Below are 14,321 nucleotides of genomic sequence, written 5' to 3' on the forward strand. Positions count from 1 at the left end.
TGTCCACTGAGGACCGACAGAGGAGAGAAGGACAAGAGAGGGGAGGAGAGGAGCAACACGCAACAGCAGGAACAGAGGAGACACTGGGGAAGAAAAAAAAAAGAGTTATCACCTGAAATTGGGAATTGGGAAATTTTGAAAGTACAATTCTGAGCTGAAAATTAAAGAAGGCTGTGGACAGACAGGAGAAAATCATTCTTCATATAGAGATTTTAAAGTCTGATCTGTCTGTGTGGAGAGACTGTCTCCAGTATGTTCCTCCTGCTCACGTTGTGTTTGTGTGGTCTTCTGCTGCGAGGTGACGCACAGGACCGAGCTTCTCTGTGGAGGGGAAACGACCGAAGTGGGCGATGTCAGTACACCTTTACTGTACCCAGCCCCATGGAGTCCAGCTGCCCGCAGACCGGAGGCCCAGAGATGGAGAGTCTGAAGGCCAGACTCAGCCTGCTGGAGGTGCTTGTGTCCCAGCTGACTGGTGGGGACGCTGGGGGTCCCCAGGCGTCCGGAGCCAGAGCTCAGGCTGAGCTTCAGGAGGCACTGACCCGGGCCATGGGGGAGAGGAACCTGCTGCAGGGGGAGAAGGAGCGTCTGGAGAGGGAGTTGGAGGGGCTTCAGCGCAGGATGGAGGAGATGAGGAGGGAGACAGAGAAGCTGAGGAACAAACCCTGTCCCCCGCAGACCCCCATGGTGCCACCCAGCCCCTCTCTGCAGAACAGTGGCCTGATGAGACCTGCTGGGGGTAAGTGATACACTCAAACCACCACATACTTTAAGAGCTGTTACAAAAATGTGCATGGCTTAATGTCATGTATAAATAGAAATTGAATATTCTATGATTACAAAGTTAGCTGTTGGATAAATATGCACACAAAAAAATTGTATTATTTCATATAATAATTTTCCCCTGTCCATCCTGCAATGGAGATGCACAACTTAACGCTGACAGTCCTTCTTTCTGCTGAAATGTGTATTTGGTGGCTCTGACTGGAGGATAATGGGTCAATCGAAGAGAAGTGATGACACAGAAATGTCATCTATGTATGGAATACCATGCACATGTGGAGCCGCACAAAATTCCAGTGCATTGCACATGCCTGGGGATCCCGTGTGTGTGTGTGAGTGTGTATCTGTTTCTGTTTTCTGTGCAGTGCAGAGGTGATAAAGTTCAGATTCCTCCTGGCCCCATATCTGCATGCACCAATAGCTTTAAAGATGAAAAGGGACACACTGTGTGTGTGTGTTTGTGTGGTTAATGTTTTGGTTGTCCCATTAGTCCGCAGAGACACTTGTCTCAGGTTTCTCGGCTTCCCGTTTCCTGCCTACATTTAGGGGTGAGGCAGGCCAGAGAGGGTCGGCTTAGTATTTATGAGCAGATCCTGCTTCGTTTATGACTGGTGTTTCCCTCTGCATGGTGAGCAGGGCGCGAATAGCCCACCTTGGGAGAGGAGGGGTGGCTGAAATGTGATGCACGCGCTGGAAGTGGTGGTTCCGTGCCCAGGTCTCATCTCAGGGCTTTTGATGACGCCTAGTGGGTCAAGCCTGGTGGAAATGGGGGAGGGTGGGGGCTGCAGAGGGCTTGAGTCCAAGAATACTATACCTCTAAGGGTTAGAGGGCTCCAAAGGGGTTGGGAGTTATTGGAGTCGGTGGGGTTAAGCTGTGGTATTCTGTGTGTTTGCAGTGACCAAACATCCCTCTAATTAGCCTCCGTGCTCGTCTGTTCACCCACCATCTCCTCTTGGTCACCATCCCCCTTTCTTTTCTCAGTTAAGCCACAGCACTGTTTACCCTCCTGGCTCTCAGAGTGTATCGCTTATGAAGATGAGATTGCCTGCAGCAGTAAATCCTTCTTTTCCAACTCCCTGTCCACCAGACATCCCCACTCCCTCTGCATCCAGAGAGCGTACACACTCCATCCCCTGCTTACTCCAGGCTGTCTGCTGAGCTCCTCACGTTTGCACCTGCAGATTGATATACACAGAGAGGGCCCCTCAGGGTGGCAGATGTAAAACAGATCATAGTGAGAGGAAGACACGGAGAACGGGAAGAGATAAAAAGTCAGTTTTGGCAAGTTCATATTCAACAGAAAGGACGAAAGAGTAAGAAAGATTTTTATGGTTTACAACTCAGGCAGTGGTTATGGCCTTTTGTAACAGTTGCCTCTCAAAATATACGAGCTGACGTTCTGTAGCGTTTTCTGACTTTAAAAGTTTGCCCTCTAAGTGACAACACAAGCCGCTGAGCCTGTATGCTAAAAATGGCAACATTATTTTTAAAGGGAGACTTGGCCTGCGCTGAAAGCAGAGCTAAAACAAACTGAAAATGTTTGGGCTGACAACATTCAGCAGGACACAAAAGAAAATTAGTTAAAATTTGCATTTAAAAGTGAAATTCTGTTGGAGAGAGACTATATTTACACAAATTATGACTTTAAGAGAATGAAGTTGATCTTTAGGTTCTAGTCACAGAGAAGAGCATGTAGGCGCAGTGAACTTAGATTTGACGTGAAGATGGAGCCCAGCCCACTGCCAAAACACAGTCAGTTTCACCATGTGTTTCAGATGTTTTCTTTCAATTTCCTGAACGTGAAGCCAGCAGGGGTCATAAATAATGTTCAATGAACTCTTAAGATGTCTCAATCACCGTGCTTACCATCCAGTAGGGAGGAAAGACTACATGGCCAGATCGCGACTTATTTGGAATAAAATTTAAATGACTTTCTTCTGCCTGTGGATCCTACACTGTGTCCTGAATCATGGATACGGACAGAAAAGGAGTCAAGTGCTGAATGTTTCCTAACAAGGAAAAGGTGAACCCAGTGGAGGACTGGATCCAACAGCTCTGCTGAACTGTGTTAGCAGGGGTTGATTAGGCCGACGTCTCCTCAGACCGAACCTCCGCTGAGAAATTAGTATCTGTCCGTTCTGTGACGTTGATGGTTTTCACCTCACTGACAAACAAAAGAGGCAGGATGTGAGGGCACATATGGCCCACACACACACACCGCACACACGAGCTCGGCCCTTAACTTTAGGAACACACTCGCAGCGACTTTCCCATGTCACTGGCGTTCGTCATCTGCCCCATTACCAGCCTCCCGCTCCTCTTCATCAACGCCAAGAATCAACATCAGCTTCCAGATGCTAACATTTAATGCTCTCTGCATCATTAGGGCTCATTAGGGAAATCACTGGACACTGCACATGCAAGAGCCCAGCATGCACGTGTTCACACACACACATACACACACACACATACACACACACACACACACACAATATATCCATTTTCCTGAAAACGTATTTGAAAAGCTGCTTTTTCTGTTGTAAACATCAACTTGTTTCTATCATCAAAACCTTTTTTTTCCCAGACAGTGTTTGACACTGTTTAGTTTACACTGTAATGATTTCCTGAAGTGAGAAATGAGAAAAGAGAATAGAAGAAAGAGAAGCAGAGAGAAGAGAAGGCTGATATCTGACAGTGATACAGGGGGTGAACATCCAAATGACTCATCTGAAGTTTTGAAGATGAGGAAGGTGACAGCGCTGGGGCGGGATGGAGTGTCAAGTGTGTCGTATGTGTGTTACCGACTGTCTGACTCCAGAGCAGCTGGGAATCCATTCAGGGGTGTTTGTTTCTTACTGTCACATTCCGTCCTGTCAGTACTGCCATAGCCACATTTGGGTACACAAACACTCTCCAAACTATTGTATGCATACATTTGAAGTGTGGGATATAAATCACCAAACTCTGTGTGTGTGTTTAGGTTCCAGTCAGATGTCTCATCTGATGACCAGGCCCAACAGACAGGGAGACAGCAGCAGTTTGAGAGGTGGGATAGGTTTCACAATCACCACCACCTCGCTATCTCTTACTCAACTCACTCCACCCCTCTCTCTCTCTCTGTCTCAGACTCGGCGTGGCAGTACGGATCTCCAGGTTTCCAGGAGCTGAAGGCCGAGGTGACAGAGGTACCTGCTCCTGACGGCTCTGAGGACAACACAGGTCTCTGTCCCTAATCATTGGAAATACACAGTCATACTATATAATTATCCTGCAATTTCATGGTCATATCACACGACAGTGAAGCAGTTTTGACAAGAAGTGCCATCAGTAAAATTTTGCTCTAAGACACAAACAATTTTAAAATAACAAAATGATTTGCTTGTACGCACAAGTTACAGGAACCCTGTGGTGTTTTAGACCATCAGGAGCGCTATGGAGCAATACGCATACTCGTGATGATGCACGTGTATGTGTGCACAGCAATATGGACACACACGTTTCACAAAGACTGCAAGCTAGAAAACATGGATGCAAACAATACCGAATCTGTGAGCTTGAATGTTTCATGACTTGTAGTTAAGGAACTAAAATTTACAAACACACCGGGGTGGTCCTTTTAAAATCCAGTCCTGCTAGCTCGTACCTCTCTCACTCACCCCCCCCGCTTTTCCCCTCCTCCCTCTCTGTCCATCTGACCCAGCAAACATGACACTCACCCCCCCTGCTGACAGCCTCAAAGCAAATACTGCTATTAATACTGCAGCATTTGGGGCGAGAATACCAGAGTCATGCCAATCTGGAGGTATGAGGGCCCTCCCGAGTCTTGTGTTTGTCTCGTAAATGTAAATGTAAAGCACCTCTAACGAGGCTGTCACACACACACTGTGAAACCTTCCTCTGATGGGTTTCCCAAAACCACATCACGGCTCACGCGACTGAATGGCTTCCAGCGGGTTTTATTGATTGGGCAGTCATTAAAGGACACGTGTGATCACCACGTGAAGTCATATAATCTGTGATGAGGCCAGGCCACACAGAAGCTACATGGTAATGGGTGTATTTATAAAACATATTGCTATCTAACCCTAAATCCGGTGCTACGTCCTGGACCTGAGAGCGAGGGTGTATTTTAGGAAGTGGTAAATATACAGCCCTGCCTTATCGTTTTCCCTGTAAGAGAAGCAGAGGAGAGAGTTCCTGCACAGGATGAGTTGTAGCCCAGCTGCTGCTCTGATGGTGGCGGGGCATCTCTAGACCTGCTGTCTGCTTCCATGATGAGACCTCATCACCCCACTGGTCAGATCACGGATTACCTTCATCGTCCCTCAGCCACAGACATGTAGATCCCCTTTAGTACCGCTGACCGCGTGGCCATTAGCGCCCTGAACGATTTCAAGAAAGACTTGATTTGACTTGAGAATTTGCTTTTCAAGACTGTGGAACCGCCTACCTCAGTTTCAGTCTTGTACCCAAACAGGTTTTGTTTCCCCAACATTAGCCCTAACCCCGACCAGTCATCCCCAACATGCCTGGCCATAGCCTAAGCCCTGTGTCATTTAGTATCTTCCCCCTCTCAAATTTCCTCTCCTTCCTGCTCACAGGTTGTGGGGATTTGGTATCAGTTGGTGAGCCCGTCACTCATAGGAAAGCTGACAGCATAGCGGGTAAATATGGTGTTTGGATGCAGGACCCTGAAGCCGTCTCCCCTTATGGACCCAACATGGTCTGGCGCATCGATGCCATTGGCACTGATGTCAGGCAGCTGTTTGGGTATGAGGACATGGAACAACTCTCTAAAGGCTTTCCATCCAAGGTAGGTGTCACGTGGATGATATCCTTCCATGGGAATAAGCCAAAAAAAATCTTAGGTCAGTCCAAGTTATTGTCTCTTGTTTTCTGATGACAGGTCCTGCTGTTGCCAGAGCTGGTGGAGAGCACTGGTGCCACCGTGTATCGCGGCTCTCTCTACTATCAGAGACGTCGTAGTCGCACGCTCATCCGCTACGACCTTGCCTCTGAGAGCATTGCAGCCCGCCGTGACCTCCCGCACGCCGGCTTCCACGGCCAGTATCCCTACTCTTGGGGAGGCTACACGGACATCGACCTGTCCGTGGATGAGCAGGGGCTGTGGGCCGTCTACTCCACCAGCAAAGCAAAAGGAGCCATCGTGATCTCGCAGCTGGATCCAAACACTCTGGAGGTGAAGAAGAGCTGGGAGACCAACATCAGGAAGACCTCTGTGGCCAACTCCTTCGTCATCTGCGGCAAGCTGTACACCGTGTCCAGCTACGCAGCACCCAACACCATCATCAACTACATGTACGACACCACAACCAGCCAGGGGAAGACCATAGCCATCCCCTTCAAAAACAAGTACCTCTACAACTCCATGGTCGACTATAACCTGGCTCAGAGGAAGCTGTTTGCCTGGGACAACTTCCACATGGTGTCCTATGACCTCAGGCTGGGTCACCAGCAGGCCAACTGAGGCCAACACGAGTGACTGCTGAAAAAGTGACATTTGCTCACCTGTTCCTGCTTCAGAGACTCAGAGCGTTAGAGACATATATGTGTGGTAGAAGTAGTTAGAAAACTAACACCATCAAGTATCCGTGTAGAAGAGCCTAACTACCAAAGTGAAGACATTTGAGGAACAGTGCCCCCTGCAGGTCTGCTTTTTTTTTTTTTTTTCTCAGTGGGAGGGCTTTTGCTGTGGCATGGTCCACGAATATGTTTTTAAAGGAATTATTTTTGTACCGCCTTTAATTCAGATGTATGATTTTCTTGTTGTTTGTCGAGCTATATACAGTATATTTGAGGCCAAAAGATGACGCATAGTTCAATATCACTAGCTAAGTGGGATAATTAATGCACACAATTTACTACACAAACTCCTGTGGTACTGCACACCCTGCTGTGTTTCACCAGTCAACATCTTTTATTAAATAAACTCAGCTCTCACTCGGCATGTATTGAATATTGCATGTATTTGTATATTGTAGTCAACATTGGTAATGTTCAAAATCGTCCTGAAATAAACTTCTTCTTAAATTACATGTTTATGTGTTTATTATAGAATTAGAGGCCTCTGACAAGTATTGGTACCACTTTATAAAGGGGTCGTAATCTATAACCAATGACTGTTAATGGTTAACAAATCTTACTGACAAATGAAAGCCATGAATCCCCAGATTTGGTGCTTTTGAATTTTTCAGGAAAACAGAGGAACTGATTCACAATTCTCATTTTTCTTTAGCTAAATAAATATTTTAAAAAACCCACTGGATGAACTAAAAAAAAAATGCCGTCACAGGAGCTGGAAATGGGGCTGTTTCCTTTCTCACTGTTGAGACATTTTTTTTATTTTATTAACAAATCGGCAACAGTTTCTAAAATACCAATCATCAAAAGTAGTTACTGACCAAACAGAATGGGAATGTGCCAGGTGGGTGACGGCTGCTGATGGGCCAGGTTGGACTGAGGTTTTCCCAGCTCAGGTGCCTGCACGCCTGGATAGCTGTGCAGGGAGGGTCCTGACAGCATCATGGAGGGCTGTGACAAGCTGCTCTGCATGAACGCCTGCTGAGACCTGGAGGGAGGACAGTTAAGGACTTGAAAAGCTGTTAATGGATCTTATTGGTCAATCAAATATGCAGGCGTAAATTTCAATAAGTTGAACACTACATGCCTTGCAACCCTTTATTGATAATTCATAAAGCCGTTACACCTTATAAACCCTTTACAGAGGCTGCCTCATCTGAATGTGGAACCCAGATTTAACATTATTAGAAGGAAATGAATTTGTACATGAAATGCTCATTTAAAGTTGGTAAGAGTTGCAGTGACACCTAGTGGTCAGGCGTGATGCTGACCCTTGTCGCTCCTGTAGAGCAACGTAGAAGTAAAAACCAGGCTTCACTGAAAAAAATCTGAACAGTATATTATTTTTATTAGTTTCTGTAACCAAACCAAGAGAATGTAAATAAGACCGTACATCTTTTAATACAGCGATGAAACCCCTGTACAAGTACAACAAAAAACAAAACCAAAAAAACAAAACAACAAAACCAAAAAAAAAAAAAAAAGAAAAATCATTACCCATCCTCCCTCATCCATCCTCCAAAGCAAGGACGCTTCCCCCAGCTAGGGTAGAGGTGACGAGGACACCCTCCCCACCTCAGGGTGCATACTACTGTACATTTCTCAAGGACCCTTGTCACCACAACTCCCCGAGACGAGAGCATTGTGGGTGGGACAGCCAGCGGAGGTGAGGCAGAGACAGAAAACAGCACTGATTGCTCTCATCAGTAAAGACAACAAAACAATAAGTGTCCTTCTGCCCAAACGCTTCCGAACTTGAGGCTTCTCATTTCATCTTTTTCCTCGGTCTCTGTCCTGTTCTTGTTCCCCCTTTGTTGTTGGGGGTCGACATACACACACTCAAAGAGTTTTCTACTGTTTAAACGATCAACTCTTCACCGTTTCTATCCCTCTAAATAGCCCTATCCTGCTATATTCTAGCTAAGGGCACTGAAATCAGTCAATAGCAGCAGGTCTGGGTGCTTTACAGTGATGTGTGTATATGTGTGTGTTTGTGTGACAGCGAGGATGGGTGTGAAAGCAGTGAAAGGGTGTGTGACAGTAGCCCCTAAACTGGAACAGCTGTAAGTAGTGATCCATACGTCGTCCATGCAGTTCTGCAAGTCCACTCAAAACTCTGCTGCCACGGCAACAGCAATCCTAAAAGGCTGTGACATCATCTCTGCGCCGCTTTAACCTTTGGCTAAATATACCGGAGAGTCCAGCTAAAAGCTTTCTCCTGTTGATACCACAAACAGACACCCAACACACACACACACACACGCACACACCCCAACACATCAGTTATTCTCAGGCAAGGAGATGAGAGCAGAAGGCAGGAGCAAAGGCTCACAGGCAGACTAATCAATAAATCAATCAATCATTAAAGTCAATCAAATGCTGCAATTTTCACATTTCCATTCTGGTAAAACAAAAACAAAATGACAACAAAATTTCTGATTTCACATCTCCGTGTGGTAACCGTGGATGAAACCGTTGAGGGAGTGTGTGCACGTGCACAAATCTCTGGATTAGTTATGATGGGAGACTGGGCAACAAAGAGTGTGCTTCACTACATACACTTGAGATTGTTTTGACTACAAAAACAAATCTGATTCATTCTTTCGTTAACAAAAGAGGTTTCGCCTATAATATGTGTGATCCTATTTGGGAAAAAAAAATTAAAAAGGAACAGAAATCAAGAGCTATAAAAAAAAATGGCAAACTCAGCAGCAAATCTCGTTTCAAATTTTCTCTCTCCAACTCTCTCGTTATCTACTGTCGCAGTAGATTTCTATGGAACAACTTGTGCAGCCATGTCATCGGCATCTAAATATGATGGAAGAATCCAACTCAAATGCCCCCACCTGCAGTGGGACAACACAGGGGAAGAAGGGAGAGGAAGAGGATTATATATACGCAGGACAGCGCAAACTCTCAGAAACCACTACCATTTGGATCTTTACGTAACTCATCCTCCTCCCCCCACACTGTCCCCCCCTCCCCCCCAGGGCTGATATGAGGTGGTGATTGAGTGAATGGGGCTAAATTCTCCCTCTTCCTCTTTTCCATCCATTCGTATTGTCATCTGAAGAGGGTCTGCGGCTCTTTATTTGCCCTCTTCTGGTTTGATGGCCTGCGGTTTTATGGGGCCAGTCCGTATGGGCTTGGCCGCGGAGATGGGAGGTTTGTCAGAATCTGGGCGGTCGCCTCCTGTCTGGTGGTTTGGGGCCGAGGTGTCGAGGGGGGGTTTCCCTCCCTGATCAAGCCGAGATGCTTTGCTGACTTGTGGGGCCTTGAGTTGTTGTTGCTGCTGCTGCTGCTGCTCTGAGAAGAACTTATGCGTGGACTGGAGCACCTCAGCCCGCTGCTTTGCCTTGAGGGTGACAGAGGAAAAAATTTAAAATCAGTCAGCCCACCCACCCACCACTGAAAGAACAAAAACACATACACCGCTCCAAAAGACACAAGAACATGGCACCAGACCTTTAGGTCCTGTTCAGCCTTCAGAGCCGCCTGTGTGCCTCTGGGTGCCATGGGGGGGCCGGAGGGTCCTCGGGGAGGGTGCTGGCTGTGCTGTGGATGCTGAGTTCGGGGATGAGGCATCAGACCACCGCCCACATTGGGTGACATTGGGGGGCCCATGGGAGAGCGCTGGACACCTCCAGCGAACGAGTTAGCGTGATTAGGTCGAACCAGAGGAGAAACGATGTTGGGCTGAGACAGAATCTGAAAGGAGGAGGAACAAACGGGTAAATAAATGGATCACTGATAGTTGCCATTATGTGAACACAATCGAAAAAGGTTTTGTGATTATTATCATCATCATCATCATCATCATCATCATCATCATACCTGTGGGTTGAACTGGCCAGGGAAGTGCTGAGTCATTCTCATGCCGGCGGAGCTGGGTTGAAACTGCTTCTGGTAGAGCATGCTGTTTATCTTACTGGACTGGCTACTAGGAGAGGTGGAGCTGGCCCTGCAGGCAAAACAGTGGGAAACATTAAAGTCATGTGTGTAAGGCTCATTCAAATGACACAATGTGTGGACCACAGCCCGTACTTTGATCTGTGTGGCAACAAACATTGTATAAATACAGTACACAACACAAAGCAGTGCAGTGAAAAGATATGCCACTTTGAGTTGTGGTGCTGCTTGTAGACATATATATTTACATTTTTAATAACTCTTGCTTGGTGCATCTGTGTGTGGGAGCCAGTGAGGAGGAGGAGGAGGATGTGGTTTTGGGTTGTACCTGTAAGGGCTGGAGGTGGGTGTAGTGCTCCTGGCGCTGACAGGAGGCGTTCCAGGCTTCACATCCATCCCACTGCCAAACAGTTTCAGATCCATGTCCATCTGCAACGTATTCAACACAAAAAAAGCTTCACTTCAGAAAAACAGAAACAAAGCCAGCCTGTTAATTCACACACAGCCACATCTGTACACAGGATGGCACCTTGCTGGTGGGTGGCTGCATCATGTTGTGGTTGGGGCCCATGATGCCTCGGTACGGCTGGGAGACTGGGGGCTGTCGGTTGATGCTGGGGGGCTGGGCCTGAGGAGGCGTGGGGGGCAGCGCCAGGAGGGGCTGTCCTCCACCCGAGCCGAAGTTCGGCAGGGACAACTGGGAACCGGGCAGAGGGACGGTCACCTTGAAAGACATTAAGACACACAAGTGTTACATACTGAGAAAGAGTCAATTCACCAACTCATCAATCAACAGAAAATTGTGCTGCTTTTCTGTTTCACAACACTGAAACATTAACAAATGTGGAGGTTTGATGACACAAGATAAGTGACAGAGATGATTATAAACATTAAATGTCTGTTACCTGTTGCATTGCTGAACTGGGAGACTGAGTGTTGCTGTAGTAGCTACTCTGGCCATGTTGTTGCACCTGTCCTGAGTACATGTTTGAATGCTGATTTATCCCCTGTCGAGCCTGGAAAACCCCCCCACAAATGTCAGATGGAATACATGCAACCACACAATATACCAACAGGAAAAAAACGCAAGTAAAGTAGAGTGAAATACTTCTGGTGAACAGTGTGGTTACCTGCAGCAGGTGTGTGTCAATGAGCTGGGAGCCTCCCATGCCAGAGGGCTGGTTGAGCTGCGGCTCAAACAGAATGGGAATGTGCTGGGTGGACGAGGGCTGCTGATAGGCCAGGTTGGACTGAGGTTTTCCCAGCTCAGGTGCCTGCACGCCGGGATAGCTGTGCAGGGAGGGTCCTGACAGCATCATGGAGGGCTGTGACAAGCTGCTCTGCATGAACGCCTGCTGGGACCTGGAGGGAGGACAGATCAGCAGGATCAGACGACAGGAACAATGGCGCCTCAGAACGGAGATACTGACACTTCTGTATGTTTTCACTGTGCTTTGGAGAAGAGCGCTCGATGCCTGTGGGGTTTTGTGTTACCTGTAAGGCTGCAGTGAGGAGCTGAACAGGTCCTGTGGCTGAGAGACTGGAGGACCGGTGCTGAGTCCTAGCTGGGGCTGGTGTGTGTGTTGGTGCTGAGGCTGACCTTGCAGTGGAGCGTAGATGGGGATGGGAATCTGCTGCACTGCTGTGGGCTGTAAGGTGGACAAACCCAGACAGGTTCTTTTTTTTAAATCCTCAACATTAAAACATTTCAGCAGTGTGTTTCTCAAGAAGACAATCCTACCTGTGAGAGTCCAGGCTGGAAGCCTTGCTGCTGCGCCAGGGAGGGAGGAGCCAAGCGAGGGTGAGGGGTGCTGAAGAGGTGGCTAGTGTCCATGTAGAATGCTGGAATCTGAGCTGCAGAACCTGGACGTACAAGGGATTACATATTAGGGATTAAAAACAGACATGCACAGTTCTGAACTATCAGGGCTATAAAAAAAAAAACAAGAAGTAGGGATGTTCAAATAGAATATATATAAAAGAGGAATTAACATGTTTGTGAAAAATGTTCCCACTTAATAACAATCATTTAAATGCAGGCAACATGTGTAACATAACTGTGTTTCTCTCACCTGCTGCAGACTGGGAGACATACACCTGTGGGGTCTGCTGCTGCTGGGGCAGGAGGGGAGGCACGCAGCCCAGCTGAGAGAAGCTGCTGCTACTACTACTGCTACTGCTGGAAGAGGACAGACTCCCACCTTGCAGTTGCTGGGGCTTCACCTTACAGATATTTGGGGGGTCAGAGGCCGTGGTGGTCTTGGTGCTGAGGGATGACGTCGTATAAGTACCAGAACCTGCAAGGTGGACAACAGCACAGTGTGAAGATGAGGAATCGTGATGGATGCCTGGACACTACTGATGCACAACAGGAAATCCGCAAAACCAAACAACCAGTAAGCTTAATGCAGAATGTCAGAAGTGTAAACACACTACATGTAACTGGAAACTACGTTACCTGACAGTGAGGTGCTGGGGGTAACAGAAGCCACAGGGATCTGTGGCATGGAGGCTGAGGAGAATGAAGAGTACGAGGATGCACAGGAGGTGATGGGGGAGGAAGAGGAGGTGACGGGAGAATTCTTCTCCAGGCTCGGGGAGTTTTCCCATGCTTTACGAGCAGATTCCATCTGAACAGGAGACAGAGGGAAACCGATGCTTAGGTAATGTCTCAGTGAAACTTTAGAGAGAACAGTATTTCATAGAGTAAGTAATGTTTCCTGGAGTGTGCTGTTCTGTGTACCTTTAGTGTTAGGTCAACAGTAGCAGGGGAGACGGTGCTGAGGCTGGAGCTCTGCTGCAGGGTCTCTCGTCGAGGAAGTGGCAATGAGTGGGGTAGTGCCACCTGAGACATTAAAAAAAAAATCCACATAGCAGTTTAAATAATCTCAACTGATTAGGATTAAAACATTTGTATTATTTACAAACGACTCAATGGCACAGATGACGGATCTCTTTAAATCAGAAAGAAAGAATAAGTGTGCTCACATTAGCCACTAAACTCTCTTCCATTTTGTTCCCTCCGGTAGGAACACTGTCAGCCAGTGAGGAGGAGGGAGTGGTGTAGTCAGTGACGGACTCCTGAGATGGAAAGACATAAATTACACACACACATCAATGTGTTATATTGCACAACACACCTTTTTTCTTTACTGTCATATTCGGAAATAGAGGAAAAAACACTGTCTGGCTGTGCAAAGGTGATATACCTTTGAGCTGTACTCTGCTGAGGGGACTGTGATCATGCCCTCGATGTCTCCTCCCAGTTCTGGTACTGTGGTGTCACTGGTGGGAGGACTGGAGTCTGTGGCTCTGCTGACGCCTCCTCCAGGTACTCCTCCCTCCATGCCCTCGCCTTCTCCTCCACGTGTGTCTTTGGCCTTGCGGTTCTTCAGAGAACGCTCTTTACCAATGGGACCTGGCTTGTATTCCTTGGTTTCCACTGGTTCCATTTCAGGAAGCTGGGGAGCAGAAGAGATTACAAATATTCAGAATTTGGGGTTTCACAGAACTAATGTGAGTGAATGTTCAGCAGCAGCAAACGGTGCAGTTACCTTCTGGGCTTTGATTGGGCCAGCTCGAGGTTGTTTCTGTCTCTGTTCTTTGGGAGCAGGCAGTTTGTTTTCAGAACCAGTTTCTAGCAAAGCTGGAACTCCATCGCTGTCTGTGCTGCCTGCAGATGATGGTGCTCCAAACTGAATACTGTCTATTGCCAATTCTACACTGCCCTCTGCTCCAGCCTTCACACCCTAAGATGAAAATTACCAAGAAAAAAAAAAATCATAGTTTATCATGGTGTAAGTGGATCATAGTCACAAAAAAAAACATTCAAACAGGAAAATTCAACATACCTCAGAGGAGACAGTGCCAGTGAAGGAGGTAAGAGGTTTGTTCCAGGCACTCACAGAGGGTGGCTGGGGAGGGCTGATTGGACCAACTGGAACATACAGATTAGATTTTTAAAGAGCTTGCTGGTAAATTCACTCCTGCATCACAAGATTCAGGAGTTGACACAACTTTTGCTGAA

At 47.2% G+C, this 14,321-nt stretch overlaps 2 protein-coding genes across 4 annotated transcripts in view; one reads left to right on the top strand and one right to left on the bottom strand.

Annotated features, from left to right (window-relative positions):
• Positions 1 to 6,840, top strand: myoc (myocilin). Of its 2 annotated transcripts, XM_041041176.1 has the most exons (5): positions 1 to 739; positions 3,765 to 3,830; positions 3,911 to 4,003; positions 5,386 to 5,597; positions 5,691 to 6,840. In XM_041041176.1, the coding sequence occupies exons 1-5, from the start codon at positions 253 to 255 to the stop codon at positions 6,270 to 6,272; spliced, it is 1,440 nt and encodes a 479-aa protein (XP_040897110.1). In that variant the 5' UTR covers positions 1 to 252; the 3' UTR covers positions 6,273 to 6,840. The 2 variants fall into 2 exon arrangements, with proteins under 2 accessions (XP_040897110.1, XP_040897111.1); XM_041041177.1 differs by lacking the exon at positions 3,765 to 3,830.
• Positions 5,775 to 14,321, bottom strand: part of prrc2c (proline-rich coiled-coil 2C) — a 23,730-nt gene continuing 15,183 nt past the window's right edge. Inside the window, exons 19-35 of one of the 2 annotated variants that reach the window (XR_005894236.1) lie at positions 14,146 to 14,231; positions 13,849 to 14,043; positions 13,504 to 13,755; positions 13,283 to 13,375; positions 13,038 to 13,139; positions 12,753 to 12,924; positions 12,367 to 12,591; positions 12,036 to 12,157; positions 11,789 to 11,943; positions 11,425 to 11,656; positions 11,200 to 11,310; positions 10,824 to 11,018; positions 10,623 to 10,723; positions 10,220 to 10,346; positions 9,851 to 10,093; positions 8,831 to 9,740; positions 5,775 to 5,785 (exon numbers count right to left, since the gene is read on the bottom strand). Coding sequence is in view for 1 of the 2 variants with exons in the window: in XM_041041175.1 (XP_040897109.1) it covers positions 9,474 to 9,740; positions 9,851 to 10,093; positions 10,220 to 10,346; positions 10,623 to 10,723; positions 10,824 to 11,018; positions 11,200 to 11,310; positions 11,425 to 11,656; positions 11,789 to 11,943; positions 12,036 to 12,157; positions 12,367 to 12,591; positions 12,753 to 12,924; positions 13,038 to 13,139; positions 13,283 to 13,375; positions 13,504 to 13,755; positions 13,849 to 14,043; positions 14,146 to 14,231 (2,678 nt within the window). In the remaining variant the exon portion in view is untranslated. Of the gene's footprint in view, positions 5,786 to 7,778; positions 9,741 to 9,850; positions 10,094 to 10,219; positions 10,347 to 10,622; positions 10,724 to 10,823; positions 11,019 to 11,199; positions 11,311 to 11,424; positions 11,657 to 11,788; positions 11,944 to 12,035; positions 12,158 to 12,366; positions 12,592 to 12,752; positions 12,925 to 13,037; positions 13,140 to 13,282; positions 13,376 to 13,503; positions 13,756 to 13,848; positions 14,044 to 14,145; positions 14,232 to 14,321 lie in introns of those variants that run through there. The other variant, XM_041041175.1, reaches the window with a different exon arrangement.

This window comes from Toxotes jaculatrix, chromosome 6 (assembly GCF_017976425.1).
Source record: "Toxotes jaculatrix isolate fToxJac2 chromosome 6, fToxJac2.pri, whole genome shotgun sequence".
NCBI classification, from domain to species: domain Eukaryota; kingdom Metazoa; phylum Chordata; class Actinopteri; family Toxotidae; genus Toxotes; species Toxotes jaculatrix.

Coding starts and splice junctions, on each gene's coding strand:
- myoc (XM_041041176.1), top strand. CDS start 253: ATGTTCCTCCTGCTCACGTTGTGTTTGTGTGGTCTTCTGCTGCGAGGT. Junction 4,004..5,385: donor CGGCTCTGAGGACAACACAG/GTCTCTGTCCCT, acceptor TCCTGCTCACAG/GTTGTGGGGATTTGGTATCA. Junction 5,598..5,690: donor CTAAAGGCTTTCCATCCAAG/GTAGGTGTCACG, acceptor TTCTGATGACAG/GTCCTGCTGTTGCCAGAGCT.